This window comes from Plectropomus leopardus, chromosome 21, assembly GCF_008729295.1.
Source record: "Plectropomus leopardus isolate mb chromosome 21, YSFRI_Pleo_2.0, whole genome shotgun sequence".
Lineage (NCBI taxonomy): Eukaryota > Metazoa > Chordata > Actinopteri > Perciformes > Serranidae > Plectropomus > Plectropomus leopardus.
The window spans coordinates 8,905,062-8,930,013 of record NC_056483.1 but is presented as its reverse complement, the minus strand read 5'-3'; the positions used below and the strand labels follow the sequence as shown (position 1 = coordinate 8,930,013).

Here is a 24,952-nt window from a genome sequence, read left to right as displayed (position 1 = left end):
GTTGGTTTTATACATATATAAAACTCTTACATAATTATACTCACACTTTTATTGCTTTACCGCACTGTTTCTCATATGGGGTGCGGGTACTGTAGGGGGTATTTAAAAATATCATTCATGTGTAATTCCTAAAATATTTACTCTATAATAAGGGATGGAAATGACTGAGGTTTTATTGATATCAATGCTATTTTGAAGTACGCTTATCAGTCTGATACTTTATATTTTCTTCATGATCCCTGATCAATTTAGAAAAAAATGGGCATACACAAACTGTTATTTTTTGTTAGTTTGAACACAATGTAGACACAGAGAAGACAAAAAGGCATGCGAATGACTCAGGTGTAAAAAAAAAACCTTCACTGCTGAACTCTCATTTGGAATGATTCTTCTTCTGGTCGCACATGTGCTCAGCTTGCCTGTGTGGCGCTAATGTTATAAGATAGGATATTTACACCAAGTAACAGATGTGCTGCTTGGTTGGGAAACACTGGCACTCATTCATAGAGGGTCAGATATATGGCGTTCTGAAATTTAAGCCTGTGTTGTGTAGAAAAATATTTAAGCATTTTTCTGGTGTTTCAGCCCTTGAAATGATCATTTTATAGATTTCACAAGCAGCACTGTTGTTGTCTTTCATTTATTATTCCGCCGCCAAGTTAGCTTTTGGTGCTATTTAGCGAACCAGCCTGTCTTTCCAACTGTTTTTTGTGATTTTTTGAATCAGTGCATGCTCTTTTTTTGTCTGACGATTCCTCACTTGACCTAATGTTTTTGCCTGTTGTTGCCTTTTCTATCCTCTCAATCCAAACTGTGCAACATGACACTGCCACGAATGTCATTATGGTTTGCACTTTAGGTCAGCAAAAAAACCTGCCGGCTTTTTTTTTGTTGTTTTTTTGTTCCAGCTGAGAACCAACTTTTCAGTATCTGGACCAATTTATTTTTGGTCGAAATGCTCTGAACAGTTCAAAATTAGGTTTTAAAAAGAGGTTTTAATGAAATGAAGTCATGCTTTGGACTCTTTCCTCTCCATCACAACTCCTTCTTGTTGCATGTTTCCAGTGTAGATGCATAAGTTTAACATTATTGTTTTGCAATTTGTATCAGAAAAACATGCCAGCACTGATAAAAGGAATTGATAAGCTCAGAGGCATACAATTCTGATAGATTTTACTATAATTACTATACGTTCAATAAAAAACTGGAAATGTAAGTTTGACAAACCACATTTTATATTCAGTATTCCTATTTACAGTCAATCATTAACTGCTTTAAATTGTCACCTGCAGCAACAAACAATCACATTCATGTTTACTTTTGTAAACACACTGTTCTGTGACCATTAAGCTAGTTTTGATATTGAAAGACAGACGAAATACGGTAATGATTTTTTGGTTGAAACATCATAGCAATACAGCTGAAAACATGGAGAAAATTTAAACAAACAGCATAACTGATCAGGAAGAATATGTTGTAATGGGAATAATCTCATTTAACTGCACCTCTTTATGTATACTGTTTTTTCTACCAAAAAGTTTGACACTGGTCCAGGGGCACTTGGCTTTAAAAGGGATACATTATTGGATGAAAAAAAGTTTGAGAACTACTGTTTTATAACACAAGTAAAAAAAGCCAAGAATGTTCTCGGCGTTGTTTGGCACTAGCTCACAGAGAGCATGTAACAGACACATCACAGAGATCTGCCTTGGGTAAACACATACAAATGAGTTAAAGAAAAAAACACCATGTCAAAAAAAATATCAAAGACACAAGAACGTGTTAAGACTGCTCAAGCAACTCTACGTTTCTCATTTCTGCAGTTTCTGGGCTTTGATTTGATACTGTAGATTCATGCAGCTCTCTGCAGGATCAGAAAACATATATGAGGCATCATGTTAACAAAGATCAAACTCATGTTATTCTTTCATGCGTCTCTATACCTCTTTACCTATTGCACACTTGATATTGTTAGATGTAAATGTATGTTTGGTATCAACATAAAAGTACAATTTAAGGTTTTTATGTTACTCCACTTGGGTATCTGTGTATCTGTACCTCAGTGAAACCAGATTTTGTATGTATGTATAGCCCTCCTTACCTTTTTTGCACAGTGATAGATAACAGAGATTGATAGTGGAGCCTAAATGCATGAACAAAGTCACAACGCCCTCTTAGTCGAGGCAACTGCTTTGAATTCGGTGCACCTTGTTCCTAAGTGGAACCACAACATAATCTGTGTTACTCAAGAGCAGTCAAGTGAGATGTCATAAGGCATCCCACGACACTGCCACAGTGGTAATGTTAATGTCCTCATTTTGTTATGAATTATTTATACCAATAAGTGGTGGATGTGGGTGAGTGTCAAAGAGGAGCTGTAGATTATGGCACAGCCGTCACCCTGACTGACATTATTTCCACATGCCACACTGAACTCATCTCTTCCGACCCCGGTGCCCTCGTCACTTTGATTAGAATCACATCACAATGCATCAATGGCCCAAAAACCAAGACCCCTTGGCTTTCTCCATCTAGCACTGTCCAAATATAGCTCAGGCTTTCTGATTTTCTGAAAGGAAGCCATTAAAATGTCCCCGTCCGTTTCTCTCTCCTGCATATTTGCATTCACACAGCCAAAGCAGCAAAGCACTCCATAAATAGGCACAGACTTACTTTTACACAAACATACCCACTGTGACTCTGAAAACAATTTAGTGCTGAGGAGTAAGGCTTTTCTTCCCTCATGTTCTAACCCTCGTGTGACAGCTCTCTGGTTATGTCGATGACTCATTGCGAAAGTGCAACGATGTCACGTACTCACTGAAATGATGGAGATCTTGAGAAACACTGTAAAAGTCATCACAGGCCGGCAGCCAAGCTTTGAGTCAAATGGAAGCCTAATTTATTTGCCACTTTGCTTGCACTGAACTATAGAATATACAGAGATATTTGATAGCCCAGGTTCTTACTGCAGCTATAATGAATATATGAGAGCTTCATCTGAGAGCAGATAGCAAGCAACAGTAGTCTGGCATATGGGAAGCCTGCCTTGCCAGTAATTTTTTTTTTTATTCATTTGGATGCTGATTTAGGGCTGCAGCTACATTGAAGACACTAATGGCACGTCCTCTCTATTTCTGGGAGTGTGGAGATTTTAATGAACTGAGGAGTTAACGTTTTACAATTACAGACAGATTACACATGGTGGGCGCTTTAAGGCTGATAAGGATAATATTTTTAGAGTCAATTTCTTAAGATATAACTAGTATTCTTCCTTAGAATTATACTTTTGGCAGAGTGGAGCATTCTTTAAGTAGAAGAACACAAGCTTCATTAATCCCAGAGGGGAAAAAATACACACATGCATAAACAGGACCTATACACATACATTACATAAAGAGATATCAGAGCGAAGGGGTTGCTCTTGGGCAGTTAGGGGTTTGGTGCCTTGCTCAAGGGCACCTTGAAGGTGAACTGGCACCTCTCCAACTATCAGTCCACACTTCATACTTGGTACATGAACCTCTAGTTCCCAAGTCCTTATGGAGTGACTGCTGCCCCAAAGGGGTATTTTTTAAAGTTGTATATGTGTATTAGGCTGCATATATTTTTCGGTCTTGTCGAACATTTCTGAGGCAGGTGAGGTGGCAAAATCCTGGCTATGGCACGGATTTCTCCTCATACTTCCAAAGATGAGATGCCAATTTTGTGAACTGATGTCTCTTAATTAATGTCAAGTCTTGTCACCACAGTATGAGCAATGGATAGACTCCAGCACCTGCTGACAATTCAAAAGATTAAAGGAGAACACTAACAAATTTAAGAATTCCAGTATGTTATTTCCATGGTCTAGGAAAGTTCAATCAATATTTGTGAACATGAGCTCTCTTTCAAAAGCAGAAAGCAGAGAAGTGAGTCTCAAACTTGTGATATCATAGGGTGTAAAGTCTGGAGCTGCTCCATTGAATGGGCACCTGATTTTGTGAATCCACAGATTGTTGTTGCTTTTTTTTAAAAAAATAAAAAATAAAAGCCATATGAGCTTCACAGACTGAATCACTGTGACCTGGTGCTAACAACAATGATCCCCTCTGGGTACATTTGGCAATTGATTTGAATTGCAGAGATATGCAAAATCATAAAACTTGTTTATCTCTCTTGTCATTTAAGGCCGTAACTGTAACATTTTAAGGTATTAAGTTAAACACGGTGGTCCGGGCCTGTCTGGCTTTCTGCTGTGCTTATTTTATGTACTGTGTTGCTTGATAAACCAAATCTAACGGCACAAATTTAGCCCAAATTTCCACTTGGCTTAGGGATGAACTTATCTGATTCTGGTTTACATAGGTCAAAATGTATTGTCACTGCGACCTTGCATCTGTCTCATTTTTGTTAATGCAGTATCTGAAGATGGCCTTGAGGGTGTTTCCTCAAATTTGGCACTACTTGGACTCAAGAATGAACTGATTAGAATCTGGTGGTAGAAGGCCAAAGGTCAAGGTCATGATGACCTTCGTTGGCCATAACTGAAGAACCCTCAATAACCACGTTGAATCGGTGCTGATTGTTTAGCTCTTCTGTGTGCATAGCGCCCATGTTTACACAGATATGGATGTAAACTGTAAATGCAACTTGAGTGTTGCAAGGAGGCATACAACTGTGTGGCGGCAGTTACCCTTTAAGCTAATAAAGGGTAATTCTCATGTAATTCTCATGAGGCACAAATGTCCCTAGCATGCACTTATTTGTTTCTGTCAGTGTGCATCCATTGCGTTTAAATTGTTGGTTTTACACGAGCACTGTTGAAAACTGTTCTGCTCAGACTCAGAGTAAGACACATGCTTCAGGTCACATAGTGGAACGCCTGCTGCGCTGCATCCTCCAGCCTCAGGGATGGTTACAAAAGGTCGGTGAAACCCTCACTTAACTTCTCAAAGGAAAGGCCTTTTTTGGGAGTGCGTTGCAGTTTTTCCTTTCATCTTTGAGTTTGTATTTACTTATTTATTTATTTCCTTCCTTAGGAGTTCCCTTGACATGCACTCTACACATGCATATTTCTTTTAGTATGTCAGCATTGGAAATGTTGCCAGAGCTGGAAATGACTTGTTTACATCTGCAGCTGTCAGCAGTATCTAACAAGATTAAAAGTGAATATTGAAAACACAGTCTCATTCCAAGAAGACAAAGTAGTTTGTGCCAATCTGTCTTTTCTGTCAGAGCCTCTCAAGATTGGAACAATTTACAGCAACACATAAGAGACTTTGTCAACCACTATTCTTTCTCCACAACATTAAGAGATGATTTATTAGAAATCAAACTTGTGAACAGTAGAACAGTGAGGTGCTTTTGTGTTGTTTGTTTTCTCATTTGTCATTATTTAGCTTAGTTCTTTGTGTCATAGCAGCTGTCTTTCTTGTCTCTGTGTGGTGCAGTTTCTGTCTGTATCTACATATTTTCACCGCTTTTATCACTGATTGTATTTTCTGTGCTTTTATTCCTAATGTTTGTGCTTTTAAGTATTGCCTGCCTGTGTACTACAGATGAAAATAAGCCTTTCTGGCCAACTCTGGTATGATTTTGAAAACCTTTAATATGCATTGTCCCTGTCAAAACAATAAAGGAAAGTAAGCAAAACAGGTGTAGCTATGCACGCACATAACTCAACTTGAAGTTATACTATAAAGAGTTTTACAAAATGCAATGTGTAGACTCACTCAGAAGTGATCTTTCATCTCCTATGGCCCATTATGTGGTGGTGTATTTTTCTGCAGAGGCTCTGCCTCCTGTTTATGGTAAACACTTATGGATATGTACCCCCACAGGTTTTTTTGTTGTTTTTTTTTTTTTTAACAAAAGGAAAGATCGTAAGCAGCATGCATCCAAGAGACACAACACTGATACAACTCAAATGTATCGAGGGGATCTGGGTTTGGCTTTTACTTTCACTATTGCTGCAGAGCATGCTTACAAACTGTAACAGACAATCCTGCATAGTACCTTTAACGTGAGTATTACAAAAATTTACATAGAACCAATGATTGATATTGCAATAGTGCAGTTGTAACAGAAAATTTAGGCGGAATGAAAACACACACAGGCAACAATCACTATTTACTAAAGCACATACAGCAGAAATGGCAAATTGTAACAGGCTTTGACATGGCCATGTGAAGACATGTGATTTGGTGTTGTGAAACTGTTGATATTTACAAAGAAACAGGGAGCAAAAAAAACCCCAAAAAAAACTGGTTGCTAGTTCTTCGGCATTATTAGGTCAGCCCGTTAGGACCTTAATGAACTCTTAAAGGTATACTCATAATATAATGTAGAACAGACTTTCAAATCAACAGCAGGATGGTCAGGGCAGTGCCCTTTTTTACTTATACTAACTTCTATACAGACTTCTGTATAAACACTCAAGCAAGGTTTTGCAGTAACAACGAAGCATATAGTGTTCATTTTTCAAATTATCAATAGTAAGTGATTAACCCTTTGAAACCTGACCAAATTGGCTTGATTTCTCTCAAAAGTATGGAAATGAAGCAATGAGCAACTTACGAAAACATCACTCAAAAATGTGGAAGAAATTAGTAAAAAGTAGTTGTTTTTTTTTTAAACTATCTTAAAATTAGACAAAAAGAAAGACAAGTAAAAAACAAAAACAAAAAAAGAAATGGCCTGAAAAAAAGTGATCTGCAATTTTTGTAACTTTCTCTCTTCTTATCATCTGGCATTTGGTGGCTTCCTTAACCCGAAACATGCTGAATACAGCAAAATAAGAAGAAATTAAGAAAATACAGGCAGAAGGCAGAGTCCCTGCCTAATACACTGCTACAAACTTCTAATGGGTCATAAATGACAAATGAGAGGGATTACTTTTATTTTTGATTGAGTTTTTGAATTGTTTTTTAAGGAAAATCCTATTCCATGGTCATAGATTTATGGTGCAAGATCGACACCACTAACTAGGGAGAGAGACCAGAACATACTGACCCCTCCCCCAAAATGCCATTAAAAAGTAATTAAAATTAATGGAGATCCTATTCTGGCATTCCAGTGTCCTACTGTGAGTTTCAGTGTAAACAAAACTAAACTTGAAACATCAAATAATTATAAAGCGCTAGATTACTTCAGCTTTCTTTCAAACAGTTAGGAAGACTTTTCGGCTTGCTGCCTCGTGACTTCTGTTTGTGAACTTTTCAATGCCTAAAAATTTGAGCACTTTTTACTCAGAGCCGGGGAGATTATTGTAATTCCTTGTTGACCGTTATCTTTTCCCTAATGCATCACTTTCAGTATTACATCTGCCTAATTTGGTCAAATCAGCGAGCAAATCCTGTGCTCTCTCACTGAGATAGCCGAGAGCTTTGCCTGCGTTAAACCTCTGCAGCGGGTTAATTTGACCTAATAGGGCTTCCATCCAACCCTTTCAACTGTATTATGTCTGGAATAATTGTCTACTCTCTCCACCTTATAGTGTTGCTGTGGAAACTGATGAACACTTGACAGCTGTAGGACGGAGTTGCTATGACAACACAGACAACCCGCACCCTCGTATGTGTGTGTTGGGTGGGCTCCACTTTTTATTTTTTTTTATATTCCATCTTGCAGTGTGAGTAGTGCACGACATGCTGTCATCAGCCAGGCATTATGGGAGCAGGGAGATGGAACGATCCTGACTCGAGGGCCTACCTCAGACTCTCCAGATAAAGGATTCTCCCCAACCAGGAAGAGCTTTAAACCTGTCAAAGACCAAAGAGCCAGATCTGTCAAAACAAGTCCCGAGGCCACTCTCTTGCGACTGCTCTTATTATAAGTCTGGTCGTATGCTGACTGTGATGCCCTCACTGGCCTGGTGTTCAGTACAGGGCCAAACTACACGCCACACTCATTATTCAAAGCACAAATTTCCCTGAAACTAATTCATAAGATTATTTCTGCATCTTAGTCTCAACAGGTGGAATAATAATTTGCCGGGAGCGGTTATTGTTTTGAATATATTTTGTCTGGCCTTCAGAAAGCATCGAGTTTCTGTTTTCCTGTCCGTGCCTATATCCTTATAAATGTGTGTGTTTGCGATTGTGCATTTGTGTCGCCTCTCTCCATATCTGTTTTTCTTTTCCTTTTATGATAATTTTGTTTTGCTTGTTTGAAACTCAGCCTGGTTTCTTTTGTGCCGGTTACAGTAAGGATTTGTGTCACCACGTATTTTCTATTCACTGTGCTTATCTGTCGATCTATTTATGTATTGATCTATCCAACGTGATTGCAATCTTAATCTAATGTAATCTGATCTACAGTTCAAGTAAACATCCAGCCAACAGTGCTACAGCCGCTATCTTGCAGAAGGAGATACTTGAGGTGTTGCGAAGCACTGAGTTGACAGGCCCATCACCGCCTCGTCAATGTCAGTATTCTCCCTTTCACTCAGTGTCAACACCAAGCTGTCCAGCAGTGCCGTACATGTTGCATGTGTGCATGTGCTCATTCATATGCTCAGCATCTTCCGCTTGATGTTTACTGTTGGTGAACTCACAGTGGAGTTCAGCTCATATTCCTCTAAGCAGATGCAGTGTGTCGAGAGATTCGGCTGTATAAATAAGTGAGTAATAAGTTGTTTGTATTTTTCATCACAAATTTGATTTTCATCACAAATGAGCTGAGAAATTGCTTTCTACGACGTGATGCAAGTTAAAGATTGCACCTTTGTTAAGACGAAGAAGACGCATAGAATATATTATTAATACAGCACATGTGTGCTTTTTAGCGATTACTGCTTTCAGGCTGCTAATGACTTAGTCACAACAACTGTAAACATACAATACAGAACATACAAATTACTGTAATATTTTATTTAATGCAAATTTCAGATATGGTCCCAAAGCATGCAAGTAACATTACTTTCTGCAACTGGGAACCTTTTATTAATAATGAAACACTGAGAGCAAATTTAATGCCATTTTAATTTACCTATTAAATGAATACTTCACCCATAAAATGATCATTTGTATATCAGTTAATTGCCCCGTGTAAAGCTGAAATTGTAAAGAAAAGTTTGTTTATCTTGCAAGTTTCCGGTGAACCACATATCCAAAATCATACAAAAGTCTTGATAAATTGGAGTAAAAGGTGGCTGCGTTTAGCAACAGAAGAAGGACATAAAAACATGTGTTAACAAACTCACACAATTTATGTCTAATCCATAATCCAAGTCTCATTTATATGCTGTGCTATGCTCTGTACTTTCCAAACAGGTGTTTTTGCTAAAACCTTTATTTAAAGTATTTAAAACACTTTTTCATACAAGCAGCACACCTGATGCATTTGAACTGTGCACATGGGTTACTCGTCCGTATGTGAGACTGTATATGCAGAGGTGTTTTAAATGATAACATTTTAGAGAAAATGGAGGTGTTTGGGAAGTACTAAGCATAAAATAAATGAGACTGGATTATACTGCACAACAGGGATGAGCATTATTTGTATCTTTTAAGCTAACTAAGTTATCTGTATCCATATCCATATAATGGGTGATATTTAATTCAAAGGTGGGCATGACTTAAATCAAGTAGGTGTGACCAAACAAGACAATGTTTTAAGTCTAAAATTGGTATGGACTGATCAGAAGTTGCTTTATTTATTATTTTTCAAAAACTATTTATGGAACAACCTCAGAATTGAGCTGCAGGTGAGCACAGTGACCACAATGAGGATTTTCCTCAGGTGTTTCTCACAAGTACAAATTTTTAGCATATTTTACTTGGATGATGCTTGTTCTTGTAAAAAATTATTATTATATTATTACTTAAGTTCATCCAGAATTTCAGTGTTTTTGGATTCTTCATTCACTGCGGGTTGTGCAAGAAAAACAAAGTTTTCTTCTTGAATTCAATACAACACTGGTTGAGTAATTTATATACTTATGAGTGAAGTATTCCTTTAATTTAATCATATAAGATTTTATACTTTTTTTAAATTGTGGGAAAGTGTTGTTCTTTAGCATCTTGGCTCCTCTGGGGCTAAATAAAAGGGAATACAACCTTTTTTTGTTTTATAGTTTTGCAATATTTTGTTCCAAGAGGATTCATCGGCTTCACTGATTGGTTGGGAATTTAACCCTTGTAGATGATTCACACCATGGCACCACGAAACATCTGAATCATCCACAGAGGTTACAGTAAATGCTGGGAACTCCCTTCCAGTCATCACTGGTAGTGGAACAGACAAGACTCCACAGCAACTGCCTCTCGCCTCTGCATAAACATCTATTATTTTCAGTTCTTTCACAATATTCCTGACGCTAGACGGAGGTGAGGATACAAAGTTTTTGAAACTTTGCAGCTCTCTCTAAATCATATCAGGCATTAATATATGCCTCGACCTTGTTTGACTCTAATGTACAGAAACACAAACAGCAGTGTTTCATCTTATCATAGAAAACTTAAAAAAAAAAAAAAAGATAATATATTTCTTTTTATAGTTAACAGAAAAAATAATTGCAATTAAAATGCTTAAGACTAATTTCATTCTTCAAAATATTTAGTTTTTTACAGTTTGTAATAGACATTTACTATTTTTTCCCTTTTTTATTTTTTGCACTGAGTCTCTGCTTTATGTTAAATTTGTTTTAAGTGTGACCAGTACTATTTATGTGTTATTTTCCACTCTGCACAAATATCCTATAAAAACACACTCAGGGCTGCAGGTGCCGTCTGTGTAAACTTCCATGTCCACTTAAAGTCATTATACAAGAGGTACCTGTGTGTGTGAAAACAAATTATGTGGGGGGGAATTCTTTGTGTTGCCAAGCAGTGAGTGAATCTTGCATTATTTAAAGCATGGATCTCTCTGCCTGTAGTTCCCCTACATTAGACTGTAATTGGCTCCTTTTGGATGTTTTAATCAGCTGCAGCATCTTAGCTCTAATCTATCCCCCCTTCTTCCACCAGCGTGCTCTCAAGATTCCCAGAATCCTCGTCGTTATCTCGCTCTATAGTGAAAACTGCGGCAATGCTCTAAGCTAATAAACACACTCTGACGTACGTTCATGCTGAGCAAACACATATGAAACAGAAACACCTGCAGTGTTAATAATAAGGAAATTGTACAAACTGGGACCACCCAATTAAATACAAATCATATTCAGAAATTCAGTCGTTCACTTTACTCGGATAATTTGCATTATCTGTTCTACTGCTACCAGCAAATCTCAGATGCCATGTTATGACCACAGGTTGTGACTGTGATTTTTAAACAGGAAATGTACCAGGTAAAATACATTCACCCCGACATCAGTCAATCAAGATTTTGATTTTTTTTTTTAAACTTTAAAATGTGTTTAAGAAATACCGCAGATTTTTTTGAAGTGGGTTTGTATGAGGTACTTATCCATAGTTTGGATAAGCAGACTGGAGTCATGGCAAGGTACTGCTGTGGACGGGGTCAGCAACAAAATGTATTTTAGCCACTTAAAAAAGTCCAACCAAAAAAAAAGATTATCAATTTAAGGGTAAGCTATATTCTCAATATAGTGTACACTTAACTTTTTTCAGGTGACAAAAATATGTTTTGTTGCAGACCCCAGACTATGGATTAGTAACCTTGACTACCCCACTTTAAAAGATCCCAGCTGAAACTCTGGACCTGAAACACTGTTCAGAGTCAAATTATCTGTATGATTTGTGCTTCTTTATAGAACACAATGACACAGTTTATTCATTCACTGATTCTATAGAAAGGCCAACAATTTATGCAAATGTTTTGTTTTCTCTCTATCTCATCATACACGCAGAGAAACATCCAATTCCAGATATCTTGAGTTTGTTACAACAATTTCAAATATGTAAATTATCCTTAATGAGCCTCTGACAAAAGGGACAATGCTCAGCACAGCATTTCATGCTCTGTTTCCTTTGCAGACATAAATATTGTCTTTTCCAAAGCTTTGTGTATTTTCTTCAGCTCCGGCTGGACAAGTCTTTGCTCAGTTTAGTTACTCCGGCTGTTCCAAGTGCCAAAATCCTCTCTTCAGTGTGCTGACACTCTCTGTCAGCTTTCATTGTCACACTGTAACATTAATTCCCCTGGTTCCTCCTGTTTGTAGCAGAAGAGGTGATACTCCACACACTTCTTTTGCTGTGGGATTAGCAGAGGAGTTATAGTGCTTCCTGCTGTCTTCAATTGCAGTAACACTTGTTTTGTTTTTTTCAGTTGCAGTCCTTGGAGTGCTGTCAGAGCTGCGTGTGGACCTGGACCTGCACGGCCTGCTGTTTGGCGAAAGCGTCCTGAATGACGCCGTGGCCATCGTCCTGACGCAGTGAGTGCCTCGTTTTAGGATTTGTCTATGCCCTCAGAATGTGATATATTTCTAGGTTTAATTGTGTGGGCGCTCAGTCTTTTCCAGTTGGCATTACGGGGGTGGATTTGTGGAGGAGGGAAGGCTGGATGGATGCTGCCAGCTTTAAGGAAAGGGGTGTGATTGGCAAAACCGCTTGAGTGCCTCAGATGCTATGCAGTGGACTGCGTAAGCGAGTTGCCCCTGGCACTGTCAGCATCTCATTAAGGTACTCAGGGAGAGACTCACTGCCAGGGTAGAGACACGCTCCCAGCTAACGAACTCGGCGAACACAGCTCCTGTCAAATTCAGACAAAATACAACATAAAATCCTCGGGAAGCTCAGTGAAGTAACCATGATGCAGTCATGCCTTGTTCATGCATTTCAATTGCTTCATTCATTCCCCCTCAACTTTTCCCCATTCCCTAGCATTTGCACTCAGATATTCATGTTTTTCCTGCTCACACACATTGCAGTCATTGTCTGCTCTATTTACACATTGCTAGTGAACAAAGCCATTCAAGAAGACGCGCTAACAGATGGCAAGAAAGGGAGCAGCGAGATGGAGACTGATAGGGGAGAGAACTCACACAGGTCCACATTTATGGCCAGGCAGGCAGATGAAATAATGGAGGTGGAAGGAAGATGTCAGTGATAAGATCCATATTTGCATATCGTATTTACACAGACTGACGCAAGACATGTACAGTACCTGCCATCCCTGGCGTCTCTTTCTCCGATCGCACAAATGGGCCCAGACAGGCAGGCAGATGGAGAGAAAAGGAGGCGAGCGTGCAGATTTTTGTGTTCACGCTACGGCTGCTGTCTCTGTGTACATTGAAGTGCAGAGGAGTGAGCCTGCACGTCTTCCCGCACAAAACAGTCCATATAGTGCCGTGTTTGTTCCTGGAGTGGCGTGACCGGCCTTCATGCCATCTCTTGTCACTTGACTGGCTCGCTAGCCTGCCGGTCGCCCTGGCTCCACACACAAAGCTGGCCCTTATTAGTGAGCCACGCGGGGCCCTGGCACTGGAATTTTAACAAGCTCCCAGAGCAGCTCAACCTTACGCTGATGTGCCCTCTCACAGGCACTAAACTTCCTGCTCCAGCAGCCTTGACCCAGCCACCATTCAACCAGGTCCTGTGTTGACATCTTGAGATTTTTTGTCTGGGACTTCCCTTTACCATCTAGAGGGCCACACAGACCAAGGGAATAGTAGCCAAATTTATTGTGCTAACTCAACTTGAGTTTTCACAGAGGGGATAATAGATTTCCCCCTTTAAGATTGCTGAGCTCATTAGTGACAGCTTGATTGATTCTTCCCCTTTTGCTATGGAGATTAAGGCATGTTGTGGTGTGTGCTTGCTCATTTCAACCTGACAGCTTGAAAAGTGGAGAGACATTACAGGTTCATTTGTCACAGATTTTCTTTTGACACCATACAGATCTTCAACAAACCACTTTTATCATATCTGGAGTATAAAGCAAGTTTCTGCTAGATAAAATCTGAAAAGTTGGTCTTGCATAATATGATCTTGGAAACCGATTGCCTTGAAAAAGGACAGTAAATATAACTATTAATTTATGCTTACTCCTGTATATAAGTGTTAGGTTAACTTGATATGTAGCTGTATTTATTTAATGTTGTAAAGTTATTGCAACTTCAAAATGACAAGTGAAATTACCTTGTTCTTTCTAGGTGTTAGCAACCTCAGTAAATCAAGTTAGCTTGACTTAACTTGATCATCACAAAGAGGATTTTGCCAATGATGAAGTTCAGAGATCTGTGAGTTCTGTTTTCTTAACATGTTTAAGAAAATACAAATATGATTGACTAGTTTGCAACCAGCAGGACACAGATGTGTAGCACATTAAACTTGGTATACTGAAGTTGTTAACATTTAGAAAGACTGATTTAATTTGTCATTTTAGAATTGCAACAACTTCACAAAATTAAATAAATGTAGCTAAGTAATAATAAATTAACTTAACAAATAGATTTAAAATAAATATGAATTAGACTAATTTCTTAGAGTAAAATCAACTTGTCAGATTTTACAGTGTTTGAGTTTTACTCAGGCTATAAGAGGGTGTGTGCCTATGAAAGTTGGAGGCAAAAACTTCCACTTTCACATTGTATATGCTGACTCAGTGGTCTGAAGTTCATTTAAAACATTCAAAGTCCACGGAGAGTACAGGGGAGGGTGTGTAGTGGGTAAGGAAATGTTGTCATTCCACAAAGGCAGCCAGCTCCATCAACCACTTGCATTGGTGCCTGTCTCTGCTTGCTTCACCTCAGGACTTCTCGCTCTCCCCCTCCCTCTCTCCTCCCTGTGAGGCCTCTTTTGCACTCAATGACTTCCATGTGGAAGTCTCCCCTTCCCCCTGCAAAGTAAATATTTATAGCGGTGTGAATAGCACGATGCTGTCGTCTTTGTGAACAACAATAGTATTTCCCCTGTTTCCCACTAACTACTCTGGGACGTCTCTGAGGCAAATAATTCAGAATGGATTGTTTTTCAGGGAAGGATTTGACTTCTAAAGAAGGCCATGTAGTGTTAGGAGCGACTCCAATAAATTGCACTTAAAGGCTTAGCTCAGCATAATAAGCATGTGAATTTATGCGCACTGCTCCAGACTTTAACACCAAGAAACAAGAGCGCCATATTTCTGACAACTGCATTTGTTTCAGAGCCATAAACCATGTTGACGTTTTAATGTTTCAGCATCTGTAACACTCATATTTACTTCTGTCGTAATTGTGCTATTGCCCTCTTTTTGTTCCATAACAGTTTGTCTCTTTTTATGTGTGTAACCTTTTTTCAGCCTTTGTGTCAATTTGTCTTGCAGTGCCATCACCACCTACAGCCAGATGGGTGCAGGACATGCCTTCGACCCCCCTGCTTTCTTCCTCTCTGCTGGTTATTTTCTCGGAGTGCTTGCCGGCTCCTTCCTCCTGGGATTCATATTTACAGTCATAACAGCTCTCATATCCTTTCAGTCCCTCCCGTTGCTGCCTCTGCACCCCAAACTCAATTATCACCTCAGCATCCGCTGCAATCTATCTACTTCCTCGACTTGGTAATTGCTCCTCTAACAAACCCCTACTGTACCACCTGAACAAAAGCAGCACTGCTTAAAGTCTTAAAGTGCTCCTGCGACATTAATGGTTGCAGAGAGATCGTCAATCAAGCCAATGGCCTCTGATGAAGTTTCGACTGGTGCTGTTGTCCAGCATTTCCCTCTGATCTTAGTAGAAGACTTCAGGATGAAAAATTAGGATGTGTCATGAGAGGTTTCTGGTGAAGCTCAGCTCTTATTTACAGCGACTAATCTCTGGGTGGGAGCAAAGCACAAAGGGAGCATTTATTAGATTTTGCTGATGCTAACTGTAGCAACTCTCGTCTTCTCTTTTGTGCTGTTTCCTCAAACAACAGTTACTTAAATAGACTCAGTTTTGTGTACAGTTGCTTCATTTTCTAATTACTTGCTGTGCTGGTTCTTGTTAATTACTCAAATAATCAGACTTGGGACAGTGTTTTCACTGTTTTAAGTCAACAGTGAATTTCAGTGGAACAGTGTGTAAAATTTAAGGGATTTAGTGGCCACTAATAGTAAAGGTTGAGGATTGCTGAAACTTCTCCTGGTTATAATTCTTTCAGTGTTTATTGTTCAGAAGGTTTTTAGTGGGATAGACCAGGTGATTTAAAAGTAGTAAAAACCCTGAATAAAGCAGTTTCATGTTACAAATCAGTGTTTCTCCTGCAGTGTTTGGCTCATGCCTCTGCGGCCAGAAGCACAATGTTTTTGGATGTGCTGTCCATCCGTCCCATTCTTGTGAATGCGATATTGCGTCTTGAAGAAATGTCTTCAAATTTGGCACAAAAGTCCACTTAGATCCGACAATGAATTATTACAATTTTGGTGGTCGAAGGTCAAAGATCAAGGTCACTGTGCCTTGTCTGTGTCGTTTTGTGAGCGTGGTATCTTAAGAACACCTTGGGGTCATTATTACAAATTTAGCACAAATGTTCACTTGTACTTAATGATGAACTTATTATAGCAGTTTAACATTAAATAAATTGTGTTCACATGTTTTTTTTGACTATCTCTTTGTGGAGTGGCTGCTGATTACAGCAGCTGACATAAAATTTAATGATGCAAATGGCCCTATCTAGAGCCAGTGTTTGGTTAGTTTACTATAGAAACATGGCGGTTCAACATGGAAGTCTCCAAAGATGAAGACGGGCTCCCTATCTAGATATAAATGTCTTATTGTAAGGTTATGAAAATGCAATGATTCTTATTTTTCAGGTGATTATTCACTAAAGAAAACATTCGTATTATATTTTATTTCATACCTGCCAATATATAACTTTAAATCTTACACACTGGACCTTTAAGGAGATTAGGAATGTAGGGCAGCAAACGAAACAATTAGCAGTCCTAACATTGTAATCTTTACAGTACACAAACCCACTCGTCTTCTCTTTTTGTGACTATCACAAATACTGACCCTTCGACCTGTGTTGCTCTTTCTGGAACACTGTGTAAAGACTTACTGAATGCTTTACAAGGAAGCTTTGCTCGAGGGGATGTGGGACAGAGAGAAGCAGAAGTGGGATGTGGACTTTGTTATCTGTTGGAGAACATGTAAAAAAGGATCTTATTAAGACCCAGTGGGTTACTCTGAATGGCAGATCCTCTGGCTTAGTGAGCAGCTTCTGCAGTTGCCTTTTGTTTGCAGAGGCTGCATTTTTCAGTTCATGTTGTTTGCCATGACAGTCATGAATCCGTATTGCAGCTGCAATACATCTACTAATGCAAAGTGTGTTCTATGATCATCTGGTTGTGTATCTTTAACTCTATTTCCACCTCACCAAATTTACTCGTCTATGTGAGAACCCACTGCTGGAAATATCCATCTTCCTCCTGCTGTCGTGGAGTAGCTTCCTCTCAGCCAAAGCCAGTGGACTTTCAGGTGAGTGCTGTATGACTTATGTGCCGTTTGTGTGTGTGTAGCCGTGGCCGTGGCTGTGCTGTTGGTAGTGTGGAGGTCAGACAGAATACAAATCCTGTTAGCAAACTGCTGCCCTTCTCCCCTGAGGCGTCCCTTCTTAACTGCATGATCTGACTTGCTCACTCCTCTACAATATCAGTAGCACAAGCAGCTGTTTGATTGGCAAGCTCTGCTGCTTCAATGCGTCTTCTGTGGCCATCGGCACTCCACAAACGTGGAAATGATGTGTGCACATCGTCTGCTGTGCGGACATGACCATCTGCACAATTGTCTAACCAAAAACAGATGAAAATGCACATCACCATCAGAGAAAGGCCTTTCCCTTACACACACATAGCTTAACGTCTCAGAGTCCTTGGCGTTGCAAGTCAATAACGTACAGATGAGAAAGTATTAAGCCATCTCCTCTCTACAGGGAACTGCAGTTACCAATCCCATTCTGTGCTCAACTGCCATAACTCATTTTAAAATGGTGTCCGCCCTCAGCTGTCTGAGCATGTTTGTACCTTTAGTTTGGAGATGGCCTCACAGATAGGCAGCAAGCCATAATAGCTTTTTGGCCCCAGTTGTTTGCACATTTCCTGGAAAGTCAAAAAGTGCTCAGGTCTCATGTAAAAATGGATACAACATGACCTTGCTTTTGTTTTCTTTATCCATCACTAAGGGGAGGTTGCATTTCTACAACATTGTTAGCTTTTTCACTTTACTGGTTCAGAGTATCTGAAATCTCGGATCTGGAAAACAACACTTACTTGGCTCAGCTGCCCGGAATTGTCTTCATCAATTTCTCTGCCGACCATTTGTAATGTAGTTCTGAAATATGAATGCAGTGTACATATGTACACATTAGTGTTGTTGTTGCTCCTGCCCTGATTGTGTCAGAGGGATTCCACTCATTGAGCTGATGTTGTAGTGCTCTCTCTTACTTGGCAATACTCCCTGTGGCCTGTGGAGGAGAAGACGGTTTTAATGAAATAGCGTAACCTTTGTCTATTGGACCCAGATGCCCTGTCTATAAAGTACACCACTCTGAATGCTGCCCAGTGTGGGAGGCACACCGTGAAGCCAAGGGCAGCTTTTCAGTACTATGCGATGCAGGGCCTGGGGTATTTTTAGTGTAGATACAAATTTTCTGTACTGTATGTAGACTGTTATACCAGAGATAATACTTAATTTTGACTTCAAACATATAGCATTATAAGACCAATTTGGATTCTGATGTTTTGTCTCAGTAACTAAACAAGACTAGGTCAAGACTCCATCTTATTTTCCAGGCCTGGACTAAATAAAAACTACACCTGTCAGCATTTATGTGTTAATCGTGATGTGATTAAGATCTGTGCATAACTGTTGTTTTTTTATTTTAATCCTGTTAATCATGAGGCAACACTCCCATCTTTAAGAAGCTGTACCGGGCTGAATTTTAAAGCTAGTGATAATACAGGTATCATCTGGAACGAGAAGGAATCCAGTGGTACCAATCATGTCATGCTGGCTTCTCAGGAAAGGGGCTTTATAATGCTCCAAAGTTAGGCTAGATTTTCCTAAATTTTTGTTCCGTCCCCTTCATGAGCACGGCTGAGTGTGCCCGAGTGAGTAACCGAGCAGGCAGAGCAGCTGACTTTAGGTTTAGCACCCTGCTAGCTTGAATGGCAATCAAAAATGTTAACCTTGCAGCCCTTTTAGACTTAGCAAATGTTATTGAACTGAATGGATTCAATCTTGATTATGAAATTAGTCATTTTGTGGAGGTTTTGATGCTCATCAGAATGCATCCACTGATTTACAGATGTCTTTTCCCCAATGTAAGTCAATGAGAAAAAGTCTTTCTGGGCCCCATGGCATCACATGATGGATCCCAACGGTGTAATAACACTTTTGGCCACTATGTAAAATTAGCTTCACAGCCTGGCGCTCCTCCTGGTGGCTTGCTGTCAGCGCCTGTTGATTTCTAAAGAGCAATGGCCAATGGGGAAACATCAACACTCACTTTATCACTCACTCTGACCAATAGTGTAACTTCATCACTCACTCACTAATAAACGTTTGTGTGTGTAAAGGACTGGCCCCGCCTCTGCCGTCCAGCCAAAAATGAGTCCATTTGCAGCTGTCAATGTTCTTGGTGCCATTTTGGACCCTACAAAACTAATATGGAGTGCTACTCTGTTCTAAGGCCTGTAATGGTCCATTTGGGGTGAAGCTGCAACTCAGAAAGAGCGCCCCAGTGAGCGATGGGAGTCCTCCTTGGTGTCTTTTGGTAATCAAGGCTCTTTCTGTCTCTGTTAATTGCCGGAGTTTAGTGAGGGTGTGCCTAATGACCCTCAGCCTCGCAGGGAGCCCTGCTATCATTAATCTTATGCCCCTCACAACTGCTCATTATGGGATGCATCTCATCTATTGCCAAATTCCCTGAGTGGAAGAGTCTTTATGTGGAATAGCGGATGATGTGTTACCTCTGTCAGTGTTATGTAAACCAAGGAGGATGTTGAAGTCCTAAACCAAACAGAACCAAAATGAGATCCGCCATGCTGGCATGCTCGATTAGACTTTGTCGAGCAGAGCTGGAAAGGACATTGTGAACAGGGATTACTGGAGCTAGCATAGTGCAGGTACAGGTCAGCGTCCTGGTGTGAAGGCGGATGGTGAAGAGAGAATAATGGACTGGCTTCACTTGCAAGCCTGAACCACAGGTGCTATCTTTTCTCTGCTGGCGTATTTATTACTACCAGCTCTGTCCTCCAACTTTTGCTCCCCATCACAGTAATTTCACATGTTTCCATCTTCTGTGATTCTCTCTCGAAGTAGAGGGAGCAAAAATGTGAAATTGAATTTCTGCAACAAAGCAAGCATGTCCTGTGAGGCAGCAACCCACCTTTTATGCAATGCGTTTCAAATTCCAGCTCTCTGCTCCAGCCAGCCTTCTCTTTACCAGCAGGAGCTTTAATCACTCCCCCGACCCTGTTTCCTCTCTCTCTGTAGAGCTGCATTTCTCTCTCTTCTGTACTTTTGCTTAACATTTGTTTGCCTTTTGTTAATTTCTGCTCCTCCACATCTGACACGATCTACAGCAATGATGTCATTCTTTAGTATTTATCATTTCCAGAGCTTCATGTCTCTAGAGTCAAAATGGAAGTCTCGTCTTTGGCCAGAAACATGTAGCATGCTTGAATTGGGTTGGACGGCACAATTTGATTAAGCTGTTTACACAGCTGGACTTTGCTAGAACCAGGACAATGGGTGGATACAGGGTTGGGCCAGTGTGATCTGGTGTCACATACTTAGCTGCTCACAGAAGAATTGAATTGGACTCTTGGACTTTTGGATGAATGCTTAAACACATTGTTCTACTAATCTTTCTCATATTTGAATCATCATTTCCAGGTTTAATTTGAAAATCATGTTTTTGAATCAAAGTGGGAGTCATTTTATCTCCAGTCAGTTTCTTTGATTTTTAAAATTCTGGGCTGAACCACGCAGACAAAGAGTCTTTTCTTGAATCTTTTTCCTATGTTCGAAGAACCTCCTCCAGCATATTCTCGACATCAGAAGCCCCAAGGCTCTGTGTGTCAACCAGCACACAAACATACAGATTCCTCGCAGTCTAGTTATATAATATGTGCATGTGTCAGCAATTTTGCATACTTTGTACTAATTAGATGCAGCATAATGTTTAACTCCCTTTTGTTTACAGAGCACTCCTTCATACGTTTTTCCAGCCCAACCCTTCAGAATAAAATGTTGGCATTGCATGTTTCTGCAGACCACAGATATACAGACATAATTCAGATAACATGTATTTTGCTAAGCGAGGCCAGACATTTCCAGCCATGTCTGTGGCAACCAAATCAAGATTTAAACGAGAGGTGGGGACATTTTCAGCTGTGTTTATAGCAGACGGATGATTTTTAGCAATAGGTCAGGACACTTCTAGATATGTTTGTAGTAAAAAAAAACAGGTATTTTTGTAACAGTAGGTCAGTATATTTCTACTCATGTTTGTAGCAACAAAAGGGGGTATTTTTAAAGAGATGTCAGGACATTTCCAGCCGTCTTTATATTGACAAAAGCAGGTGTTTTCTAATAAGAGGTTTGGACATTTCCAGCTGTGTTTTAGTGACAAAGTGGGTATTTTTCAACAAGAGTTCCGGATATTTCCAGCCATTTTTGTTGCAACAGAAGCCTTTTTTGTTTTTGTTTTTAACAAGAGCTCGGGACTTTTCTAGATAGATTTTATAATGACAAAAGCAGGCATTTTTTAATGACAGGTTGGGACATTTCCAGCTGTGTTTGTAGCGATAATAGCATGTCTCTTTTACGAAGGGTTTGCGACATGTCCAGCTTTGTTTGTAGTGACCAAACTGTGTATTTTAAGCGAAAATCTTTTTCTAAGCCCAGCCAAGTGGTTATTGTGCCTAAATTTAACCACACATTAAGAATAGCATTGCCACAACATGAAATTCAAAATTGAAATCTGAAATGTAAACCTTAAGCATATCTGTTGTATATGAAAGAAACAAATGTGACATTTGTTAACATGTATTCTTTCGATTTGATTAGTTTTTCCCACAAAATGTTTATGCTCACAATTACAACAGATGTCATAGAAGACTTTATGGCTATTTGATTATTTCCTCTTTTCATTCATTTAACTTGTATGTTGCTTCATCTTTCAGGCATTGTGGCAGTGCTGTTTTGTGGCTTGAGCCAGGCGAGGTACACAATTCACAATTTATCTTCTGAGGGCAAGACCAGGACCAAGCAGGTGGGTTCATATAGGATGATAGAAGTATATATCATTGTTGTTTTCAAACAACATTTTTCAATCAACCCACTTTGTTCACATTACCTCTTGATGCCAATGTTTGTGTCTTGCATGCATGCAAACAATCATTAATTGCCATTAGTGCTGCGGTTGTCCAGTGGGTGTCTGTGTGGGAGGCCAGTCTCCAGCTATCTGCTTAAAAGGCTGAGCACAGATGGAGGCCAGCACACTGTCATACTGTACCAGCGAGCTTCACAGAGGAGCAAATAAATCAGAAGTACACACATATTCTCATATATGCATTTATTATTCATTACCAGTGCCACAGTGGAGCTAACTGTTTATTACAGAAAAGCCTTTATAAAAGGCTATGCAGCACAGTTGAAGCCTTTGCCTATAAAGTGGATTGGCTATGAGGTACTCAATGCATGTGTATGGTGCAGTATGTTTACTTGGCAGAATGCCTTTATCTACATTTTTATGATTTATACATGCAGCTGCAGCTCAAAGGACAAGACAAAGTGATTTAGTGTATGCAGACACTGGTTGAATAGTTAGTAGGAGAAATATTTTTCACTTTGGCATCTCTTGTCCTTGTGCTCTGGGACCCTTAAGGGAAAAGGTACATTTATTCAGTTAGCTTTTTACCAAGGCTTTACAGCAAAGCTGGTTTAACTGATAAAACCAGAAAATAATAAATCATTAATGGAATCATAACATCTGCTCTAATTTAATCCAGATATCACATCAGGACCTTAATTAATATTTGATTCCTTATGCAGAAATGCCCCATTAAAATAACTCGGATTCTATTTTCATCCACAGTAAATGTCATCCAAGCTCTTTGATTTGGCCTGGATCATTACAGGAACTTCAAGACTGAGTCAGTGACTTCTTATACTCCTCTATCAGAATGCATTATGGGAAAGGAACAAGGCTTTTCAAGTCCAGAAAGCTCCTCTTAACACATTCCCACAAACGTCATGTTTCAAATACAAACCTTTAACAAGAGAATGATGACATAAACATGTCTGGTGCTACATTCAAACACATTACGGCCTCAAGCTGTAGATGTTTGCAGTCGCTCCCTCAAAGGACCAGAGAATAACATCAACACTGGATTTGTCGTGTTTGTGCAAATCTAAGCCTGTTTACCCATTTCAGATATGATCCGAGTCCTTCACTTTCACCCCGCTACACACGCACTCACACACACACACACACACACACACACACACACACACACACACACACACACACACACACACACACCACCCTGAACCCCTCCCCATTTCGGATGACCTTCTCCCTCATGATCCTCTCAATCCCTTTTATAATTTGCAGCTCTTTGAAGTCTTCAACTTCCTGGGGGAGATTTTCATCTTCAGCTACATGGGATATGTATTGTTGACATTCCCTCACCATGTCTTCAAAGCTCTCTTCATTTCTGGGGCATTTGTATCCTTTTCTGCAACATGACGGAGCATCTTCACTCCCTGCTGTGCAGCCTTTGGATTCCACTCAGACCACAGAAATGGTTTTCTGTTCATTTTTAAAATTTTGCTTCCTCTAGATTCTGCCATAATCCTTATCTGCACAATCATCTGCCACTTATTTGACCAGAGTGGTTTTCCTGTTTTCTATCTTGCCTCACTGCTGCAGTGCAGTGCAGTAATTTCCCCAGTCCTTTAAAAAAAATCCCTCAGCACTTAAGTTGTACAGGTTTGATCCGGTGAGCTCTGCAAATGCCATTCAGTCGGTCTCCTGCGATCACCATCTCTGCAGATTAAGATGCTGCAGTGCAGCGTTTGCTCTGAGGAACGCCTGTGAAACAGAAATTTAAATAGGTCTTTAATTATTGTTACTGCAGCTTGTTTTCTGTTCTCTAGCAAAGCTCGGTGGAATAACAATGTTTGCCTGTTTGAAATAAGCATACAGTACTTTAATTTGTAGTGGATTAAGCACCGTATCCCTGTTGAGGCTGAAGATTAAATCTTATTAGTTCTAGAAACTCCAGTGTAAAAGGTTCCTGCTGTTCTTTATAGTGTTCCCATCTTGTTAAAGGGAAAATCCACTGTAAAATGCCTTTAACTTCATTAATCACCTATTTATGATGCATATATGCTTTTGCCAACCAGAATTGCAAGATAAAATGTCGTGGTGTATTCATCTTATCAGCATTTATGGGCCAATTGTAGAAACAAACAATAAATTGAGGGAGATTTTTTGGCAATCAATTAATAGCTTAAGTCATATATTAAGGAAAATGCCCACATTTCACGGGTTCAAGCTTCTCAACTGTAAGGATTATAGCCTTTCTCAGTTTTTTATCACTGAGTATCCTTGGCTTTTGTGCTGTTTCATAACTGAAATGTGTCAACATATCCTCACACATTATTTGTTTGATATCCTACGAGTAAGCTGCACCATGAATGAGGTTTTCATACTCAACATAAAGTTATGCACTTACTGAGGTTAAGTTTAGGAGAAAAAACATGTTTTGGTGTCTTACGCCTGGGCTCAACTAACTGCCTGAGCATCGCATATGCGTTGCTTCTTGCTTCTTTAAGAGATAGCTTTCTTCTTTACTCCAGTCAGTGCATTGATTGTGTGATTGCAGCCTTTCCAAATTTCTGAAATATAGATAAATGATTGGTCCATGATTACGTGAGATATGTTTGAATTTTGGTGCATTATTTTCAGAGGAAAATGTACAAACAGTGCATGAGAACAGTCAGAATTGTGAAGATGATTTATTGAATTTTATAAAAAATAATTAGGATAAACTGATAGAAATTAGACACAGTTTGACATTACAACCAGATACTTTCAAT

The 24,952-nt window shown here is 39.5% G+C and overlaps 1 protein-coding gene across 1 annotated transcript in view; it reads left to right on the top strand.

Annotated features, from left to right (window-relative positions):
* Positions 1 to 24,952, top strand: part of LOC121960796 (sodium/hydrogen exchanger 9-like) — an 83,546-nt gene that overhangs the window by 12,297 nt on the left and 46,297 nt on the right. The window contains exons 6-10 of the mRNA XM_042510656.1: positions 12,211 to 12,316; positions 15,187 to 15,325; positions 17,212 to 17,317; positions 22,030 to 22,118; positions 23,463 to 23,576. Coding sequence (XP_042366590.1) covers positions 12,211 to 12,316; positions 15,187 to 15,325; positions 17,212 to 17,317; positions 22,030 to 22,118; positions 23,463 to 23,576 — 554 coding nt within the window. The remainder of the gene's footprint in view (positions 1 to 12,210; positions 12,317 to 15,186; positions 15,326 to 17,211; positions 17,318 to 22,029; positions 22,119 to 23,462; positions 23,577 to 24,952) is intronic.